The 20,074-nt window shown below is 36.0% G+C and overlaps 1 protein-coding gene across 2 annotated transcripts; it reads right to left on the bottom strand.

Moving 5' to 3' along the window:
- Positions 1-1,317: 1,317 nt before the first annotated feature.
- Positions 1,318-19,766, bottom strand: slc7a3a (solute carrier family 7 member 3a). Of its 2 annotated transcripts, none has more exons than XM_067377047.1 (12): positions 19,641-19,766; positions 11,537-11,975; positions 11,289-11,450; positions 9,956-10,127; positions 9,693-9,811; positions 9,327-9,549; positions 9,098-9,237; positions 7,925-8,027; positions 6,989-7,215; positions 6,406-6,572; positions 4,029-4,137; positions 1,318-3,931 (listed from the first exon to the last, which is right to left on the bottom strand). In XM_067377047.1, exons 2-12 carry the CDS (start codon positions 11,901-11,903, stop codon positions 3,786-3,788), a joined length of 1,935 nt encoding a protein of 644 aa, XP_067233148.1. In that variant the 5' UTR covers positions 11,904-11,975; positions 19,641-19,766; the 3' UTR covers positions 1,318-3,785. The 2 variants fall into 2 exon arrangements, with proteins under 2 accessions (XP_067233148.1, XP_067233149.1); XM_067377048.1 differs by having other exon boundaries at positions 19,692-19,755.
- Positions 19,767-20,074: the final 308 nt, after the last annotated feature.

Here is a 20,074-nt window from a genome sequence, read left to right as displayed (position 1 = left end):
TGCAGCCTTGGTGAGTATGAGAGACATCTACTGACCCCAAACTTGAATGGTAATATATTGGTTGTTTATTTGGGACATCTGATTTCAAAAATTAAAATGTTAGTTCACCTAAAAATGACGGGAGAGACAAAATTGTTGAATAAAGTCGTTATTTTTGTTTTGTTTTGCGCACAAAAAGTATTCTCGCCGCCTCATAACATCAAGGTTGATCCACTGCAGTCACGTTGACTATTTTAAAGGGTTAGTTCGCCCTGAAATGAAAATTCTGTAATTTATTACTTACCCTCATGCCGTACCTTCGTTAATCTTCAGAACGCAAATTAAGATATTTTAGTTGAAATACGATAGCTCCGTGAGGCCTCCATAGGGAGCAATGACATTTCCTCTCTCAAGATCCATTAAGGTACTAAAAACATATTTAAATCGGTTCATGTAAGTACAGTGGTTCAATATCAATATTACAAAGCGACGAGAATATTTTTGGAGCGCCAAAAAAACAAAATAACGACTTATTTAGTGATGGCCGATTTCAAAACTCTGCTTCAGGAAGATTCGGAGCACAGATGAATCAGTGTGTCGAATCTGCTGTTCGGAGCGCCAAAGCCACGTGATTTTAGCCGTTGGCAGTTTGACACGCGATCTGAATCATGATTCGACACACTGATTCAAATTATTTCATTTGTGCTCCGAATCGTCTTGAAGCAGTGTTTTGAAATCGGCCATCACTAAATAAGTCGTTATTTTGTTTTTTTTGGCGCTCTCGTCGCTTTATAATATTAATATTGAACTACTGAACTCAAATGAACTGATTTAAATATGTTTTTAGTACGTTACATTAATGGATCTTGAGAGAGGAAATGTCATTGTCCCTATGCAGGCCGCACTGAGCCATCGGATTTAAATGATTCAATACGTAAAGTTAAAGACTAAATAAATCAATCATCATCTAAATAAATCAAATGTAAACCTTTCCCGCCTTTTTCTCATTTAAAGAGGGTCATGGTATCCTTAGACACTTTATTTGTAAAGCACTGATAAATCATATCCGAATTTTTTCTGGTAGGTTCTTCCTAATGAAGTTCACTCTTTCATATCTGTTGCCTGTCACTTGAGGTTAGTAGCTGCTGAGAAAATGTACATTTTTTGACTTACAGACTAATACAATGTCATTTAGCCAACTGAAATGACTATTAACTGTGTATTTATTGATCCTGTGGGAGAGATGAACTATCAATAAAATGTGTGACACAAAAGATTTTGTGTCTAAAAATGATTTCCTTTTGCTTTAAAGCCACAACGAACAGCCTCAGTTGTTTTGTGAAACATTTTATTTAAAAAAAGAAAGAAAAACATACAACAGAATCTTTATAATACAGCTCATTGTCTTTGTACATGGCGTGAGTATTTACAGTTAAAAAAAACAAGGACAAATAAAATATATATATATTCATATATTGATAAACACATATAACACTACAGGTGGATCTCAAAGGCAAATGACTTGGTATATGTTGATATCTACCAACCATCTTTGAGGTACATTTGAAACTTCAGGCACTGATCTACAGGAAACATACGTCTCCATATTGAATCAAAACCGTAATGCCTGGGATCAGACAACAATGCGTCATCGGACACGTTTACATGCTAAACTTTACATGTCTGGTACAGTACATGTAAACAAAACCATTTTCGGTTGATCGTGAAACACAAATATAATAGTAAAGCTATACAAAAATATGCTTCTAATCAAGTCAGAATGTTAATATAATAAAGACAAAAATGCGTTTACAAATAATAGTGGTTTAAACAACTTCTATTCTATTATTCTGTCATGTAGACACCTCCATTACTCTCTGATTATCTGAATACATTTAGGTTACACAAAATATTTTTTGCACAACCAACCAAAAACGGCTGAAAAAAAGGAACTGAATTTCAGCATCCAGAATGGATCAAATATGCATACTATAAAATATCAAAAAGGTATGATAGGTGCACAAGATGATTGACAAGTTTGAATGAACAACGGTAAACTAGTATTCCACTACATTACAAATTCTCTACAATAAAGAACAAAAATAGATAAAAGGTACATGAGCTCAACAGCCAAGCTGCCAAGAACAAGTTTCAATGGAAACCAAAAAAAATAAAAAAATAAGAGAAAAGAAAATATGGTGAAAAATAGTGACACTTATTTCTCAAGTTTATCTACACCTTCAGATATGAAAGAAAGGCCTGTTTCTTTAGGTCTTCAGGCAAGTTTAGGTTTAACCTTTGACCTGTGAGTTAGACTAACGTTACTAACAAAGTTAGTAACCATAGTTTCTGCTCAAATATTACAGCTAATACTGTTAAAAATAAAAGATTATTACGGGACGTCCTTCAAAAAATATAAGTAGCTTTCAGAATCTTTCAAGTCATGGCGGGTTCTATCAATGTACTAGTCGGTAGGGATAACCGTAGATACACTAACATTCAAAAGTTTGGAGAATTTTTAATGTTTTTGAAAGTAGTCTCTTAGTCTCTTTATTTGATCAAAAATATAATAATATTTCACAATTTACTGTAAGAATTCAATTCTATGTAAATATTTTACTCCTGTGACACAGAGCCGAATTTTCAGCATCATTACTTCAGTTTTCAGCATCACATGATCCTCCCGAATTCATTCTAATATGCTGATTTGATGCTCAAGAAACATTTCTTATTATGATTATGTTGAAAACATTTTTTTTGCAGAATAAAAGTATTAATTTCTTCTTCTTCTTCTTCTTCTTCTTAAAAAGTAATAATCATACAGACCCCAAACTTTTGAAAGGCAGTGCAAGTAGTTTTGGCAGAAACAGCAGTTATCAAGGAACTTTTCATAAGCATCGTCTGGAAACACAATAACTGTTATACAGTTTGCTTGAGTAAAATCATCAAGTTTAAGGAAGTTGGATGGATGGGTAAACTATACATGTTCATATAAAACAGTTTTTCCCCAAAAATAATTTAGTATTTTGTAAAACTGAACATTTTATGGCGCAACCTTGTACGGTCAATTCAAAACTCTCACACGCACTTTAAAAAACTATCATTTTATACCACAACAATATACCCAATATCATTATCCCAACATGCAGCGTGGCTAATACCTCACTGTCATTCTTAGGAAATGGAAACATTTTTCTATCCATGCACTCTTTTTAGTCATCTCTCACACACATGGGATTTTAGCCAAGCCAAAATGTCTAAAAGCTCTTCAGTTTTAATTCTTCAATTATTCTGTCTGACAGTAACCAACAACCACCAATACTGTCTCACGGTATTGCCATTTTCACATTCTGCACGGTGAACACTAGGGGTCCCTCTTGTAATTCACAACCTCATGCTGAAAAACAAGGAGGCAGAAGGAGACCATTTTGGATTCAGAATCCAAATGCTTTAGAGCACATACAATGCGCTTGGAGCTCAATGATGAAAACAAAATACCCTGTACACAGTCAGTTCATTGTCCGCCAGACAATATGGCCATTACAGTACTAGTGATTACAGCAGCAGCCACAGGGACATTTAAACCAGCATCTACAGTACTGAAAGGCCAAAGCTGCACGATGACCTCTAACGGAAAACTCTTAGGTTGAGGAACCTGATCATTTTGAGAGGATGAGAAATCCTTCTTTTTCCCAATTGAGATGTTTGGGGCAGTCTCTTCAATAAATGAGCCGTGATTTTCACATAAAATCTGCAGACTTAAATGAAAATATGTAGGGCAATATGCCCGTCGTTCTCTCTCCCTATCAGGGAGAAATGGCCTCCACTTCACTCTCCTCACCGCCTAGATATATGGGGCTTTTGTTCTGAAGGGGTGGCTCGTATTTTCGGTGGGAGCTGTTCATGGCCTCAGTGCTGTTCCGGATACCATAGCCGAAGTAGATTGCGAAACCTGGGAATGGACACGAGAGAAGAAACGGGAGGTTTGGAATGAAGGAAACAAACAGGGCGCTATCGCAGCCACAAGCTAAATGAACAGATGTACTCACCAATGCCCATCCACACGGCGAAGCGGCACCAGGTGGCCCCGTCCAGCTGCATCATGAGATAGATGTTGACAAAGATACTGAATAGAGGCAGCCAAGGTAACAGAGGCACCTGCACACAGGAAGATTAAGATTTAAAGGGATAGTTCACCCAAAGTTTAAAATTCCATCAATTTATCACCTTCGTGTGGTTTCAAACCCGTAAGACCATCTTCGAAACATAAATGAAGATTGATCAGCTAATGTACATAGAGCACTATGTAAACGGAAGCTCAAGCATGCTTGCTTGAGAAGAAGACTTCTAGATTCATATGGATTTATTTTACAATATCTTTATGAACACTTTGAACTAGGGTTGCTCGATTATGGCAAAAAACATAATCACGATTATTTTGGTCAATATTGAAATCACGCTTATTTAATACGATTATTGGTGGGTGATTTGATCAGTCTTATTTCATGATATGAGTAATTTTACATATCAGTGAAATTTCACAATTATTGATACTTCAACAACAATTAATACTAGGTTAACTAATGTGAGTAAATGTCCTCAGAACAGTTACAGAAGGCAAGTAAACACTCAGCAATACAATAAGAACAAAGAAACTAATTAGAAACAAAACCAACAAATAAATACGACAGAAAAAAAATACATACAAATTAAATAAACAGTGCTTCAGGTTTTACAGGAAGATGCACTAACAGTATATTCAGATAAGTAATCAAATGTAAAACAGCACTGCTGTATACATTAAATATAGACTAATCCTTATGAAAATCACAAAAGTTATTCATTCAAGAGCTGTGGGTGATTTTATCTTTGTCTTTTGTTGTTTGATTAACATTATGACTGCAGCAGGTTTATTAGGCTGCTGTCACTTTAAGAGCTGCACGGATCCAATATACTGTTACACACGTGTTTTCTTTCTCAATTCATTTAATACATAATCGACTGTGTTTATGCCAAAATGGCCTTTCAACATTTTTGTTTATATGCTATTTGACTGTTTAGGCGCAAATCCGGAGCCCACAGTATATTTTGCTTATGTGCGTTCCGCCCCGTCTAGGAGCGCACGCACAGAAATCCACCTAGGGAAAAGTATCTCTTTCATGGGCGGCTTATAATAACACTGTTTATTATCAAGCACGTCCCACAGTTTAGCAGCAGACTGCGTTTTATAACACTCACTTATTCAGCTGAATTGGATGTTAAAGGGATAGTTCACCCAAAAATGAAAATTTGATGTTTATCTGCTTACCCCCAGTGCATCCAAGATGTAGGTGACTTTGTTTCTTCAGTATAACACAAATGATGATTTTTAACTCCAACCGTTTTCATCTGTCAGTCAAATAATGCTAGTAAATGGGAACTTCTGCTATAAGAGTAAATAAAACTTGCATAGACAAGTCCAAAACTAAACCCTGCGGCTCGTGACGACACATTGATGTCCTAAGACACGAAACGATCGGTTTGTGTGAGAAACCGAAAAGTATTTATATAATTTTTTACCTCTAAAACACCACTATGTCCAACTGCGTTCAGCACTCGTTTAGTGAGGTCTGATCGCGCTCTGACAACGGCAGTGATGTCCCGCACATATAAACGGTTGGAGTTAAAAATCATAATTTGTGTTCTACTGAAGAAACAAAGTAACCTACATCTTGGATGCGCTGGGGGTAAGCAGATAAACATCAAATTTTCATTTTTGGGTGAACTATCCCTTTAAGTTATGTTAGGAAGAAAGGAAAGCGCACCGCTGTGAAGCAAAGGAAGGTGCGCTGGAAGGAATATGGCAGGAATACGTTTACCTACTTTGAACCATCAGATTTTTGGGTGAATAGACTTTCAATGGATGGACAAAAATCTTTCAGATTTCATTAAAAATATCAAGTTATGTTTTGAAGATGAACAAAATTCTTATGGGTTTGGAATGAGCTGAGAGTGAGTAATGCATCACTTTTGGATGAACCCTTTAAAGAGGTAGTTCACCCAAAAATCAAAATTCTGTCATCATTTACACACCCTCAAGTAGTTCCAAACCGGTATGAAACAAAGGAAGATATTTGGAAAAATTTCAGCTCCCCATTTACTACCATGATAGGAAAAATAAATACGATGTGGGGCGAGATCTGCTTGGTTACTGACATTCTTCAAAATATCTTCTTTTGTGTTCAGCTGAACAAAGAAATTCATACAGGTTTTGAATGACATGAGGGTGAATAAAAAACATTTTTGAGTGCACTCTCCCTTTAAGTCTGCGTATTTGTGTTCTAATTGCGCATTTCCTTTTACATCACTTCAGTGCTTGCGTTCAAGTCTGGGCAAAGATTTATAGCATAATAAAAAGGCAAATTCAATAACAAGGACATCTGGTACCTTGAAGGTGAGAGCTTCCTTGCTCTCAGGCTGCCTACAGATCACAATGACACACAGGACGCACAGCAGGACCAGAATGACACACGTCGTCACCCACACAATCTCGAGATTCACGATTGCTTCCAGACGCAGAGCCAAAACCGCACACAGTTTGGTGATCAGCACAGCTACGCAGACAAGAGGATATTGGAATTAGTCCATAATCAGCTGATTCCTGATCAGCCAAATCATTGCCAACTACAGCACTGAATCAGATAAATACAAATAACACAGACATGAATGTAGAGTGTAAATACACTATCATTTTCCATCATTTAACGCTCACTCAAGTCAATATTTAAAAACACTAATTTAATAACACTTAAATGTAATCTTTAGCAAATCTCAAAATGAAAATCCATCATACTGTAATGTCGTGATGCTTCAATCCACTTGTAGCACATAAAATGACTGGTTTTAAGTTTTTAAAGATTTATTTTATTTATTTAGACAAACTCCCTAACTCACATGTTTATAGATAGTCAACAATCCCTTTAAAATGAGCTAGATTTATCAAAAAGTGACAAGCAAAATCTTTACTCACAGATAACGGCAGTTGTGCCGTAGACAATTGTTCCCGACATTTCTGTTGGCGAGTCCTTAGAGGGAACCAGGAGGAGTTTCAGGGAGAATTTCTCTTTGCGGGGATTGTCATCCAGATCTATGCCATATTCATCTCCACTGTCTCCACATACGGCCACTTTCTCACCACCAACCAGTTCCACCAGTTTCTCCGTCTGACTGGAAGAGCTCAGGTTGCCTGGCTGATATCTAGAGACATAAAGATTGGCAGTGAGTCACACTACATATTTGACCTGCAGCAAAAAATTCAGCATTGTAAATCATTTTACATAGTATCATTCAAATGTTTGAAAATCGGTAAGATTTTTTGAAAGAAAGAAATACTTTTATTCAGCATGAATGCATTAAACTGATCAAGTGACAGTAAAGACATTTATAAGGTTACAAAAGATTTCTATTTCAAATAAATCTTGATCTATTCATCACAGAATCCTGAAAAAATATCAGTTATACCAAAAATATTAAGCAGCACATCTGTTTTCAACATTGAAAATAATAAGAAAAGTTTAGTATGCACCAAATCAGCATATTAGAATGATTTCTGCTGAAAATTCAGCTTTATCACAGGAATAAATTGCATTTTAAAATAGAAAAGAGTTATTTTAAATTGTAATATTTTCACAATACTGTTTTTACTGTATTTTTGATTAAATAAATCCTGCCTTGGTGAGCATAAGAGACTTCTCTGACCCCAAACTTTTGAACATTGAAAATGTTTAGAGTGGAAACATTTTTAGAGTGGAAAATAGTCATGTAAAACTAAATTATGACAGATTTGGATTTAACATTATATATATTCACAGAAAAAAAAGTTTACAATATGACCTCTCTAAAAAATGTAGGCTGTAGATAGTAGTAGACCCAGTGTTTAGTATTTGTGGTGAATGTTTTAACATACCTGAGGATGAGGACACACACGGCGACCAGAGAGTATGCAAGCAATGTCCCTATAGACATGAGGTCAACCAATGCAGCCAAATCAAACAGAAACGCCATGAGAGCTAAAAGAAGATAAAACAAACAAAATCTTATCAAGCTATAACATATCAAATCTTGCATTACACGCCACATCCTAATTTTTAATCAGTAGCAGCCACAGCAACAACAACAACTCGGTCAGTTTGTTTGTTTTCATTTCTGTAGCGTTGGACTGGATGGCCACGCCCACAAAGAAATCTCATTGGTCCAAAATCCACATAACTGTATATGAAGGGATAGTTCACCCAAAAATGAAATTTGTCATTAATTTCTAACCCTCATGTCGTCCCAAACCCGCAAGGCCTTTGTTCATCTTCAGAACACAAATTAAGATTTTTTTTTGATGAAATCCAAGTGTTTTTTTATCCTTAATAGAAAACAACATCAAAACAAAAATAACGACTTTATTCAACAAATTCATCTCTACCCGGTCAGTCTCCTACGCTATTTCCGTTGCAGCGCTTCCCGGTTCTACATCAGAACGCCGACTCAGTATTGGCTGCACGATGCATGCGTGTGATGCTGACCCGGCCAATACTGAGCCAGCGTTCGGACGTAAACACGGAAGCGCTGAACTGTGTTCACTGCATCAACTGCGTAGGAGACTGACAGCGTAGAGAAGAAATTGTTGAATAAAGTCGTTATTTTTGTTTTGTTTTTATGCACAAAAAGTATTCTCGTCACTTCATAACATTAAGGTTGAACCACTGTAGTCATGTTGACTATTTTAACAATGTCTTTAATACCTTTCTGGACCTTGAATGATGGTAATTACTTTGCTTTCTATGGAGGATAAAAAAAAAAAAACCTTGGATTTCATCAAAAAAATCTTAAAATTTGTGTTCGGAAGATGAACGAAGGTCTCACGGGTTTGGAACGACATGTAATTAATGACAGAAATTTAATTTTTGGATGAACTAACCCTTTAAATAAACAAGTAAAACTTGTTTATTTAAAGGGTTAGTTCAATCAGAACATAATGTATGTTCTGATTGGCTGTCGTTGTGCCGCATTTGACAAAAATGATGGGACGCAAATTAGGACATTCTGTAACACAAACAACGAACATCGAAGAACGAAGAACATCGCTCACATGCCACTATTCCAGACACAACAGTCGCCAGCAGTGGAGTTTTGGTTCTCTTGTTCATCCTGGAAAGGAAACGGAAGAGCAGCCCGTCCTCTGCCATAGCGTAGATCACTCGAGGCATGGGGAACATGGAGCCCAACAAACTATGATAAAAAAAACAAACACACAGATTCAGATAAATAAAAAATATTGAACGAAAACATTACTAGACACAGTAAAGCCCTTGATTTACCTTGTCGAGAGGGCACAGAGTGAACCCACAGCTACAATATAGCGTGCCGGTGCCCAGCCCACGTAACTGAAGGCCTCGGGCAGGGGACTCTGGGTGTTAAGTTTGTAATAGGGCATCATGAGCGTAAGCGCAGCTGACACACCGAAGTAAGCAAAGAAGCAAATAAGCAGAGAGGCCACAATGCCCACGGGGATGGAGCGCATCGGGTTCTTGGCTTCTTCACCTACCGGAAAAAATAAGGTTAACGTGACCCACATACATTTATGACTCACCACACAGATGACTCACCACACAGACAACAAACAAAAACAAAATGTTCAGCAATTAGTATTTGTGCTCTGTAACTGCGACATTTATGAGACGTACTTGTCGTAGCAATGCAATCAAAGCCAACAAAGGCGTAGAAACAGGTGGCTGCGCCAGATAAGATGCCACTGAAGCCGAACGGAGCGAAACCTCCACTTCCAAATGTGCTTTCTACCCGTCTGTGAGAGCAGAAGAGATTTGTCAAATCTTGCAAAAGAAAATCACATTATACACCTCACAACTTTAAGAGATCCTCATTTGCTCCACTTTAAAAGCAGCTTGTGGCTGAAACGTTGAGCTGGATTTTGTCATGGCAAACTTACTCTGGTTCGGTGATATTTGTATCATTGACAAAGTCTTCATATGTGAGGTTCCAGTTTGCTGTGTTGCCTTTGACAAAGCCAGAGATGATGACAAAGCCCAGCACAATCAGGTTGATCCCAGTGAAGATCTTGTTCACTAGAGCAGACTCACTTACACCAAAAGCAAGCAGTCCTGAGGAGTAAATCACACATCAAAATCAGAAATCTCTTATATAATAATATACATTTTAGTTTGTTCTTCACTGACATGTATTGAGGGATATACTGTAGATATACACTAATTAAACTATTATTTAGGGATAAATGATCATCAGGCCACCATTATTGTTTTTAATTTTTTTTTTATTTAAATACATTACCTGATAAAAACTAGAAAACAATATATCAGTACCATTTCAGTTATCTGCAAATTTTAGAGTTTTTTTTTTTTTGTATCTGTATCAGCCAATATAGAAATAGTTTTTTATATATTTAATTTAATAATTTAATAACAATGTTAAATGTAATCCTTAGCTAACCTCCAAATTAAATATCCATATTGCTGCAATTCCTTAATTTACGTTTTATTTTTTTTATTTACGTATCATTAATTTATCGGTTATCAGCTATAAAAATAATTTTTGGCTTAGTTTTAGCCAGAATTTTAATATTGGTGTATCCCCAATAACCTTTAATAACCTATCCTTTAATAACATAATAACCTTTTCTTTATAAAAAAAGTTTTAACATTATATTTGCAATGTGGTACCTTACTTACTTGCTCATACTAGGGGTGTAACAATATATCATGTCACAATATATCGCAATACAAAAATATTGTATTGTGGAGAGTGACAATGCGTGTTGTGCATTGTTCACCCAAAATGAAAATTACTGTGAGGAAAAAAATCAAGTTTACAGAGTTTTAGTGCCTGTACTACATTAAACTACTATATATAATGTTGAATATAATATATAAAAATGCAATGGGGGAATATTTGTAGGTTCTGATAATGCCAAATGACTGACTTATCTAGACAGAGTGAAACATATTCATGTAAAATAAATCTGTGTTTCAGCGTTAGAATCATGAATATTTTTATTCTGGTGTCACCATTGTCCTGTGCATTGGGTTACCAGCACCAAGTCCAAGACTATTCATTTCCACTCCCAATGTAATACCAAATTTAGCAATTTAATCAACAGTACATTTTTTGTTATCCTTTTACCATGTGTCTTGGAGTATCGCAATAATATCGTATCGTGAGTTCAGTATCGTGATATGTATCGAATTGTGACATGAGGGTATTATCACAACCCTATTATATACCTCATTTAAATGATAATTTCTCACCAGTCAGTAGCAGGATAAGAATGAGGGCAAATAGGTCCGGATATTCTGCAAGAACCTTCCCAGGAACCTTCATAGCCATGGATGCCCTGAAGAAGTTAGAGATCTTCTGCTCGATTAAGTTATCGAACGTAGAGCTCCAAGCTCGTGCTACACTAGCTGTACCTGAAAACAAGAACCAGCTTTTGTAATTCAGTTACAGATATAATGGGTTTCTTTAAAATGATCATCAACTAGTAGAGTACACCTACCTATAACATAAGAGAGGATGAGGTTCCAACCAGTGATGAAGGCCCAGATTTCTCCCACTGTTACATAGCTGTACAAGTAAGCAGACCCTGTCTTAGGGACTCGTGCACCGAATTCTGCATAGCACAGTCCAGCCAGCATGGAGGAAAGTGCGGCCACAAGAAAGCATAAGACAATAGCAGGACCCGCTTTCTCTCTCGCAACCTCTCCAGCCAGAACATACACTCCAGCTCCAAGTGTGGAGCCCACCCCGAGGGCCACCAGATCTAGAGTGGACAGACACCGTGCAAACCGCGTCTCCTCCCCAGAGCAGTCCAGAGCACGACGGCGCAGCAGCGCGTGTCCAAAAGAGACCATTTTGTCCACCATGGTTAATGTTGACAAAATCTGGTGAGGTACTTGTTTGTGCTGGTTCCCAGAAACGCTCTGTTACTTATATGTCTGGAGGAGCACATAAAACAGGAAGGAAGAATTAGACACATTTGGGTGTGTGAGAGTAATTGCACAAGCCAGTACGCCTAGGTTTGATCTAACCGGTCTAGTCAGGACAGGTCTATTTTTTTTTTTTTTTTTTTCCTGCCAAACTTAACTTTGTGTTCATCCACACCTTATTATCAAATCTCGGGGAATGTGCCATTTTGTGATTCTCCGAATTCCTACCGCATAAGTTGCCCAGAATTTTCAGAGGAGTTCTGTGTCCCAACTCTCCAGATTTCTGCCCTCTAATTAAATAGTCGGTTACAGCCGGATATAAAAATGGAATCTATTATACACTGATCCAGTAAAGAAGTATTCCTAAACGAAAGGTCAGGCAACAAACTTCATGATATGAATGTGGAAGTTTCATCTACAACCAAATCTGTATCTGATATGACAAAACAACAAAAGTGAACAATAATGAAAGAAGAAGTGTTAAAAATAACACACTACCATTAAAAGATTTGGGATCTGTAAGAAGTTTCTCATGCTCACCATTTATACTGTGAAATATTACTACATTCAGAAACATTTCTTATTATTATCTATGTTGAAAACGGTTGTGCTGCTTAATGTGTTTGTGGAAACTGTGATACATTTTTTCAGGATTCTATAAACAAAGTTCAAAAGAGCAGCATTTATTTAAAATGTACTGAGCCCCGCAGATGCAGGAAAAAAAAGTAAATTGTGCGCACAATTTACTTTTTTTTCCTGCATCTGCGGGGCTCAGTACATTTTAAATAAATGCTTCGTTCCCTCGATTTACTAAATCACGCTCACAATTTACTAATTCGTTCCCTCGATTTACTAAATCAAGCTTACGATTTACGAATTTGCTCCCTTTATTTGCTAAATCATGATCACGTCACGATTTACTAATTCCTTCCCTCGATTTGCTAAATCATGTTCACAATTTACTAATTTTCCCTCGATTTACTAAATCAAGCTCGCGATTTACGAATTCGCTCCCTTGTTTTGCTAAATCATGCACACAATTTACTATTTCGTTCCCTAGATTTACTAAATCATGATCATGTCACGATTTACTAATTCCTTCCCTCAATTTGCTAAATCATGTGCACAATTTACTAATTCGCTCCCTTGATTTACTAATTTATGCTCACGATTTACAAATTTTCCCTCAATTTACAAAATCATGCTCACGATTTACGAATTCGCTCCCTCGATTTGCTAAATCGTGCACACAATTTACTATTTCATTCCCTTGATTTACTAAATCAAGCTCACGATTTAAGAATTCGCTCCCTTGATTTGCTAAATTGTGCACGCAATTTACTATTTTGTTCCCTCGATTTACTAAATCATGCTCACAATTTACAAATTCGGTCCCTTGATTTGCTAAATCGTGCTCACGATTTACTAATTCCTTCCCTCGATTTGCTAAATCATGAGCACAATTTAATAATTCGTTCCCTTGATTTACTAAATCATGCACACGATTTACTAATTCCTTCCCTCGATTTGCTAAATCATGAGCACAATTTAATAATTCGTTCCCTTGATTTACTAAATCATGCACACGATTTACTAATTCCTTCCCTCGATTTACTAAATCATGCTCATGATTTACAAATTTGGTCCCTCGATTTGCTAAACCTTGCACACAATTTATTAATTTGTTCCCTTGATTTACTAAATCATGCACACGATTTACGAATTCGTTCCCTCGATTTGCTAAATCGTGCGCACAATTTACTAATTCATTCCCTCAATTTACTAAATCATGTAATGTGCGGCGCTCATTACATGATATATTGTAATGTTATAAATATCCTCAGTTACTTTCAAATCAATTTAATGCATACTTGCTGAATAAATGTATTAATTTCTTGACAGGATATTTTTGAATATAACTCTGATTGTGTTTGGCTGAAAGAAGAAGTCATATACACCAAGGATGGCTTGAGGGTGAGTAAATTATGGGGTAATTTTCATTTTTGGGTGAACTATCTCTTTAAATTGTCATTGTATTCTTTAGTTCGACTACACAAAAGTCCGACTACACAAAAACGTTCTGTAGCTCATTTATAACTGCACATGTAAACTGGCTGTTGCACTGTCCCAACAACATTCACAGTGTTCTGTGTAAACCCTTCAGTATCTTATTAGCCCGCTCGACTCCTTATCGGAGCTGTCTGATTCCAAAGCACTCCTGCTAGCTCATCAGGTTTCATGGTCATGTCATGTCATGTCTGAGCCAGCTGTAGTACTGTAGTACATTGTTGATGTTTCATGCAGTTCTTTACCTAGGTCATCATTCTTACTGGTGACGTCAACAGTGATGTCTAACAGAAATGATTTGGAAACACAAGTACAAACAAGGACACAACTAAGCCTTGAGTTGCAGCAACAGCTATCAAAACCAAATGCTGATGCAATGACAGTGAAGAAAGTTGGAACATGGAGCGCTCTGTTGATTCAGTCTTCATACATTTCATACAAACTGCCATGACGATTCGACTTCCCATCCCACGGCGGAGATCTATTACTTAACACTTATAAAAAAAACTTGTCACAAAAACAACAAAACTAGAACAATGAAATAGCTAAAAATGGCTTCATGAAAGTTGTGGAAATGCTCGCAAAGAACCCCATGTCCTGGATCAAAGACAGGTTTGACAAAGAGGACAGAGGAGGGGGAAAACAAAAACATCCCTGTAATTCACTGTACAATAGAGGGGCTGAAATAGACTCTTTTTATCTGTAAGGTGGTTTGTTTCACTTGGCACAGCAGCTGGCAAGATTCTTAGCGGGTTGAATCGAGCTCAGTCCGGGCAAGAGCTCAGAACTTTAAGCCACTGTTGTGGTCTTACACAAAGCACACAATGGCTGCTTTCTTTCACAATTCACTGCTTTTTGTAATCATGAAATGAATACGCATATACAACATATTTAATGCGGCACTGATATATCTAGCAGTTGAGAAAGTTTGGAATTATGTCTTTCTTTGTTGCCAGGTTGGATCTTTGACCATTTCTGGAGGTTATAGAGTGCACCGATATCAGGTGCCTTGAAAATGTTTCCAACCAGGAGATTCTTTTTGGGCCGTACAGTGCACACACATCTATGATAGGCCACAGCGAGGGCGGCTGTACTAATCTCTTTCTTGTGGTCTCCACGAGGATGGCTGGGTGACACGTAGGCGAAATTAAATCTGTAAGGCTTTTGATCTGGCCATGAGAAATTCATGAATGCCAAGACGTCTGTTATCCGGTGGAAACTGGCACACCAACGAGACCTACACATTTTATTGTAACATTTCGGTTTAGCTTACACTTGACTTGCGTAAATGAAATATAAAGAATCTTTCCATAATCTAGGCAAGTTCTTAAAAATGTACTTTTTGTTTGCAGGTTTTATAAGGTTTTGCAAAACTTTATACCATTTTCAAGAAACATTGAAACTTAAAATGTCATGTGGTGTAACCATCAAAAAATGTATATATTTACCTTACCAGTGTTATTTCAGCATTGTTTATATATGATTATAGTATTTATGAACATTTTCCATTCGTTTTGAGCACACACACACACTTATTATTTAGAAAAAAAGTATATATTTTTATAAGTATAATGAATTTTTAATTTATGTTAAGTTGCACCACATGACATTGATTTGATGGACAAACATTTTACAAATATTAATAAGTCGTTAATTTTTTTCTCTCTCATATGTATATATAATATTTGTAAAATATATATATATATATATATATATATATATATATATATATATATATATATGGGTCAATGACGTGACACTATTTTTTTTGAGTCCATATGGTTTAGTTAAATTAGCATTGGTTTAGTCAAATTTAAAAGAGTTAAAATTTCGAATTAAATTTGCAAATTACTTGTATACATTCTCTTTTTTGAGGACAAAGTCACAAATGTCTGATTTTAATTCATTTTGAGAGAATATTTGGGGGATGATTGCAAAAACGTCAATGTGGTGTAACTGTAAAAACTGTACCAAATAATTAATCTTGTTTAAAAAAGGTGAAATTCTCAATAAAGAAATACTCAGAAAATAAAAGTAAATTTAAAACCATTGTTGTGGATATTATAATTAATTTGGGGAATCACATGATCCAAATCAAATTTCTGAAGTGTCAAGGTGGTGTAACCACCATTCAAGGAGCCATTTTGTTAAAATTGTTCAAGAAGACCATGTGAGTATTAACTTTTTAAAATATTCCCTCTAAGGCCATGTGCTTACATAGGTGTCCATGATAATGCCTGTCAAATTTGATTTTAAATTGAATTGTCAAATGGTGTAACCATTTACACCATTTGAATCCTATTACAAGCCTTTCTATTATAGGGCCAATTTAGTCAAATATCCCTAGTTTATGATGCTGATTAAAGATGTAATATAAACTAACCTACAATTTGGAGCTATTTTCAAGTGTTTTTTTAATTTCACCTTTTTCAAACAAGATCAACTATTTGGTACAAAGTTTTTACGGTTAAACCACATTGACATTTTTGCAATCATCCTCCAACTATTCTCTCAAAATGAATTAAAACAGACTTGGTCCTCAAAAAAAGACAATGTATGCAAGTAATTTGCTATTTTATTTTGAAATTTTAACCCTTTTAAATTTAATTAAACCATATGGACACAAAAAAATTGCGTCACGTCATTGTATATATATATTATTTTATTCTAGAAATAATAAGATTATGCCAAACTACTTCATAAAGTTTTATTTTCAAAATTTTTATTCTTTTAATAAGACTTGTTTCTTCAGCCTTCATCATTTTTTATTTGATGAAAAAATAGTAATAATAATATTTATATATATATATATATATTATTTCTTCAAGAAATAATAAGATTATGCCTAACTACTACATAAAGTAGGCTAGTAGCAACAGCGTTAATCAATGAATGCACAGGCTTAGACCTGAAGGAACCGTGCTCTTCATGTCTATTAAGGGTTTATGTAACCCATACATGAGTGTGAGATGCTAGTGTTTTGAAGTGACTCACTGGGATTTTCTCAAAATAAATACCTCAATGGATACTAAGAGGCTTACATAAAGACCCGCCAACCGGTTAACCTTCTTAACAGGAGAGTGAGGACTTTACATTAGGTGTTGTTTTTGTTTTGGTTCTCTTTTCCGCAGAACGGATTTTGTACTGCTGCAACTCAGTAAATGTGTTTGTCCAACATCTGAACTTTCAAAACAAACCCCACTAACCCCATATTCAAGGTTTAATCGGTACAATTTCCCTAAAACAATTAAATTCGGCAATTACTTACTCTAAACCATTTGTGACATACCTGACGTTATGTTTGACCCTTTGAGAGACACTAAAATCCTATTCAGTCTTTTTACCGTTACTCCTCATGACAGGATTTGGTAGGAACAGCCATTCCCAGGCTCAAATTCTTACTAAATAAGGGTCAGTATTACTTCTTGTTCATTCTAATAACCCTTATATTTGATTTAACAGGTAGATAAGAACAACAAGCATGAAATGATATCTGTGGGTAAATGGACATTTCATAGTCTGCATGCAGTGCATATAAACACAGAACGGGGGAAATATATCTTCTCACACCAAACAACGAGATATGCAGTTGAGAAAGGAGATACTACGAACTGTTGAAGGATCCACAGGACACTGGCGCCATATTACAAGCAGAAACCAGCATGAGAACTTCATTCTTCAAAAACTCGACTGTTCATGGTTATGAAACGAACTTACTCAGGCCTCAGGGTGGCACATGCCGCTGTGAACGAACCTGGCAACCTCTCAAATAGCTGGCTTAAAGCCATCACACAGACCCTTTAACAGGGCTCTACAGACTGTGCAAAATACCAGTGTGCTTCATCACATGAACAAGCTTGAGGTTTTCACTATTATGAATGTAATCGTTAACTGACAATTACCAATTTGTTCAACCAATGCTATTTGCAAAAAAATAAGGCAAAACAATGAATGATGCAATGTGAAGCTGGCATTGAGTGATGCATGGTATGAATAGCATCATATTAGAAGTCATGGACGATGCAATCATAACGAAGCATACATCACTCTGCTGAACAAATTGCCTTATATCAGCAGGTATGCAAAGCTCAGTTCGTGGAGAGCCACAGCCCTGCAGCGTTTACTTCCAATGGACATATCTGTAGTTTTCAAATAAGCCTGAAGGACTTGATGAGCTGGATCAAATGTGTTTAATTAGGGTTGAAGCTAAACTCTGCAGGGCTGTGGCCCTCCAGGAACTGAATTTTGCACCCCTGTCATTCCGTCTCATGCTCTCTTATTTGTCAGTGTTTGATTTTGCAAAGGAACACATTTCTGTTTAGCCAAAGTGAGCAGAAATTTCTAAAACCTTCATTACACCAGCACCATCCATTAAACAGGAAACAATTATATTCACAGGTCAAGTATCCTATATATTTAATTTATTAAATAATAATTATTTATATTATATTTGTAGGTTTTATTTTTTAAAAATATATTATTTGCAACCTTTAATTCACAAGTGGTCAATACATACTAGTGGTAGTAATTATTTTTATTAATTGTATACATTTTCTGTTCTCTAGCATTAATAATAATAAAACATTGCTGCAATAAAACATTTGATGCAAATCATACCAGCAAGAAACAACTATCACGTTCTAAAATACAGCAAATATATTAAGATGGGTACAATAGATTATTTTAATAGAAAGCCTATATCAGATATAATACATGGCAACACAAACAAAATACAACAAACGTCACGGGATGATTCAGGTACCCTTCTGACGTAATATTCAAACAGCATAATTTAGGTTTGTGATCTGGCCAGTCTGAACTGGTACCAGTCAGTTCAGGGCTGATGCAACTATTACAACAGATACAACTTCCGGGCAGTGACGTCGTCGTTCCACACGGAACGTGTGTGTCCATGAGCGGGAATTCGCGTGAGGAGAATGAATGAAACAAAACACGACGTTTTGCGAAACAAATCTTATATACAGTAAATGTAGGGAACAAAAGCGAGTCGTACGATAAATTTAAATAGACATTTGAATTATATTTACATTAGTGGTTGTCGTTCGCTACGGCAGACATATGCTTTACCTACTCCGAATAATAATAATGCTGTAAAATAACAGAATAAGAGACGGGCTGATTGTTGTGACCAGCATAATTTGGGGTATGCCAATAAATGTCATTTTATAATAAGAAATACAATAATTCATGATAAAGAAAATGTGTGTAGGATATTTGCAAAAATAACATAATGGCATGCATTTCGTAGTATATGAATGCATTGCGGAGCTATTAAGTTAACATTATTTGTTCCTTGTTCTGCTGACATAAGTGCACTAGTCATTCTAAATATAGATATTATTATTATTCCATTATACGTCTAATAGATGCATGCAAATATTACAGGCTCGCGTTAATATTAGGGCTGTAGGTTAATTTGTGAATATGATTACATGAACGAGTTCGATTGCATCAGATATTTTACCGTATAGTGCAATAAAGGATCCATTCTGCATCGTGGAGTCCAGATGGACTGAAACGATCTTATTAGTTATATTAAAAGCCGATGGCTAATAAATTCAAAAGAGTGAAAAGCTGAAAAGTTACCTCTTGGTTACTGATGTGAAGATGCCGATAACTTCAGTTTGTTGTATTTACCTTGTCTGGCTGTGCGCGAGTGTTCACTGCTCATCCTCTGCTTCTGAGACTCTTACGTTTTGACGCTGATGACGTAGTATAAACAAAGCGTGGAATGCATCCGAAGAACCAACCAATCAGCTTTGAGGGCGTTGCCATGCGCACGCAAGATGACCCGCCTCTACGTGAACGTAGTATTTTAGTAAATGATTCATTTTCGTATCGACAAAGCTACATAAAACATGCAAAACCATTAGAACTCAACAACTACAACTAGTAAATAGTTTATTAAAAAGTACGATTTTGTACTTAAAGTTCAAGCGTGGGATTAAAATTAAAGTTAGGTATCTAGCCAAAACATACTTAGTAAGTAAAGCAGTTTCTACATTTAAGTATTGATGAAA

Source organism: Chanodichthys erythropterus, chromosome 22, assembly GCF_024489055.1.
Source record: "Chanodichthys erythropterus isolate Z2021 chromosome 22, ASM2448905v1, whole genome shotgun sequence".
Taxonomy (NCBI): domain Eukaryota; kingdom Metazoa; phylum Chordata; class Actinopteri; order Cypriniformes; family Xenocyprididae; genus Chanodichthys; species Chanodichthys erythropterus.
Note: the sequence above shows the minus strand (reverse complement) of the source record. Positions and strands in the feature narration are given on the sequence as shown.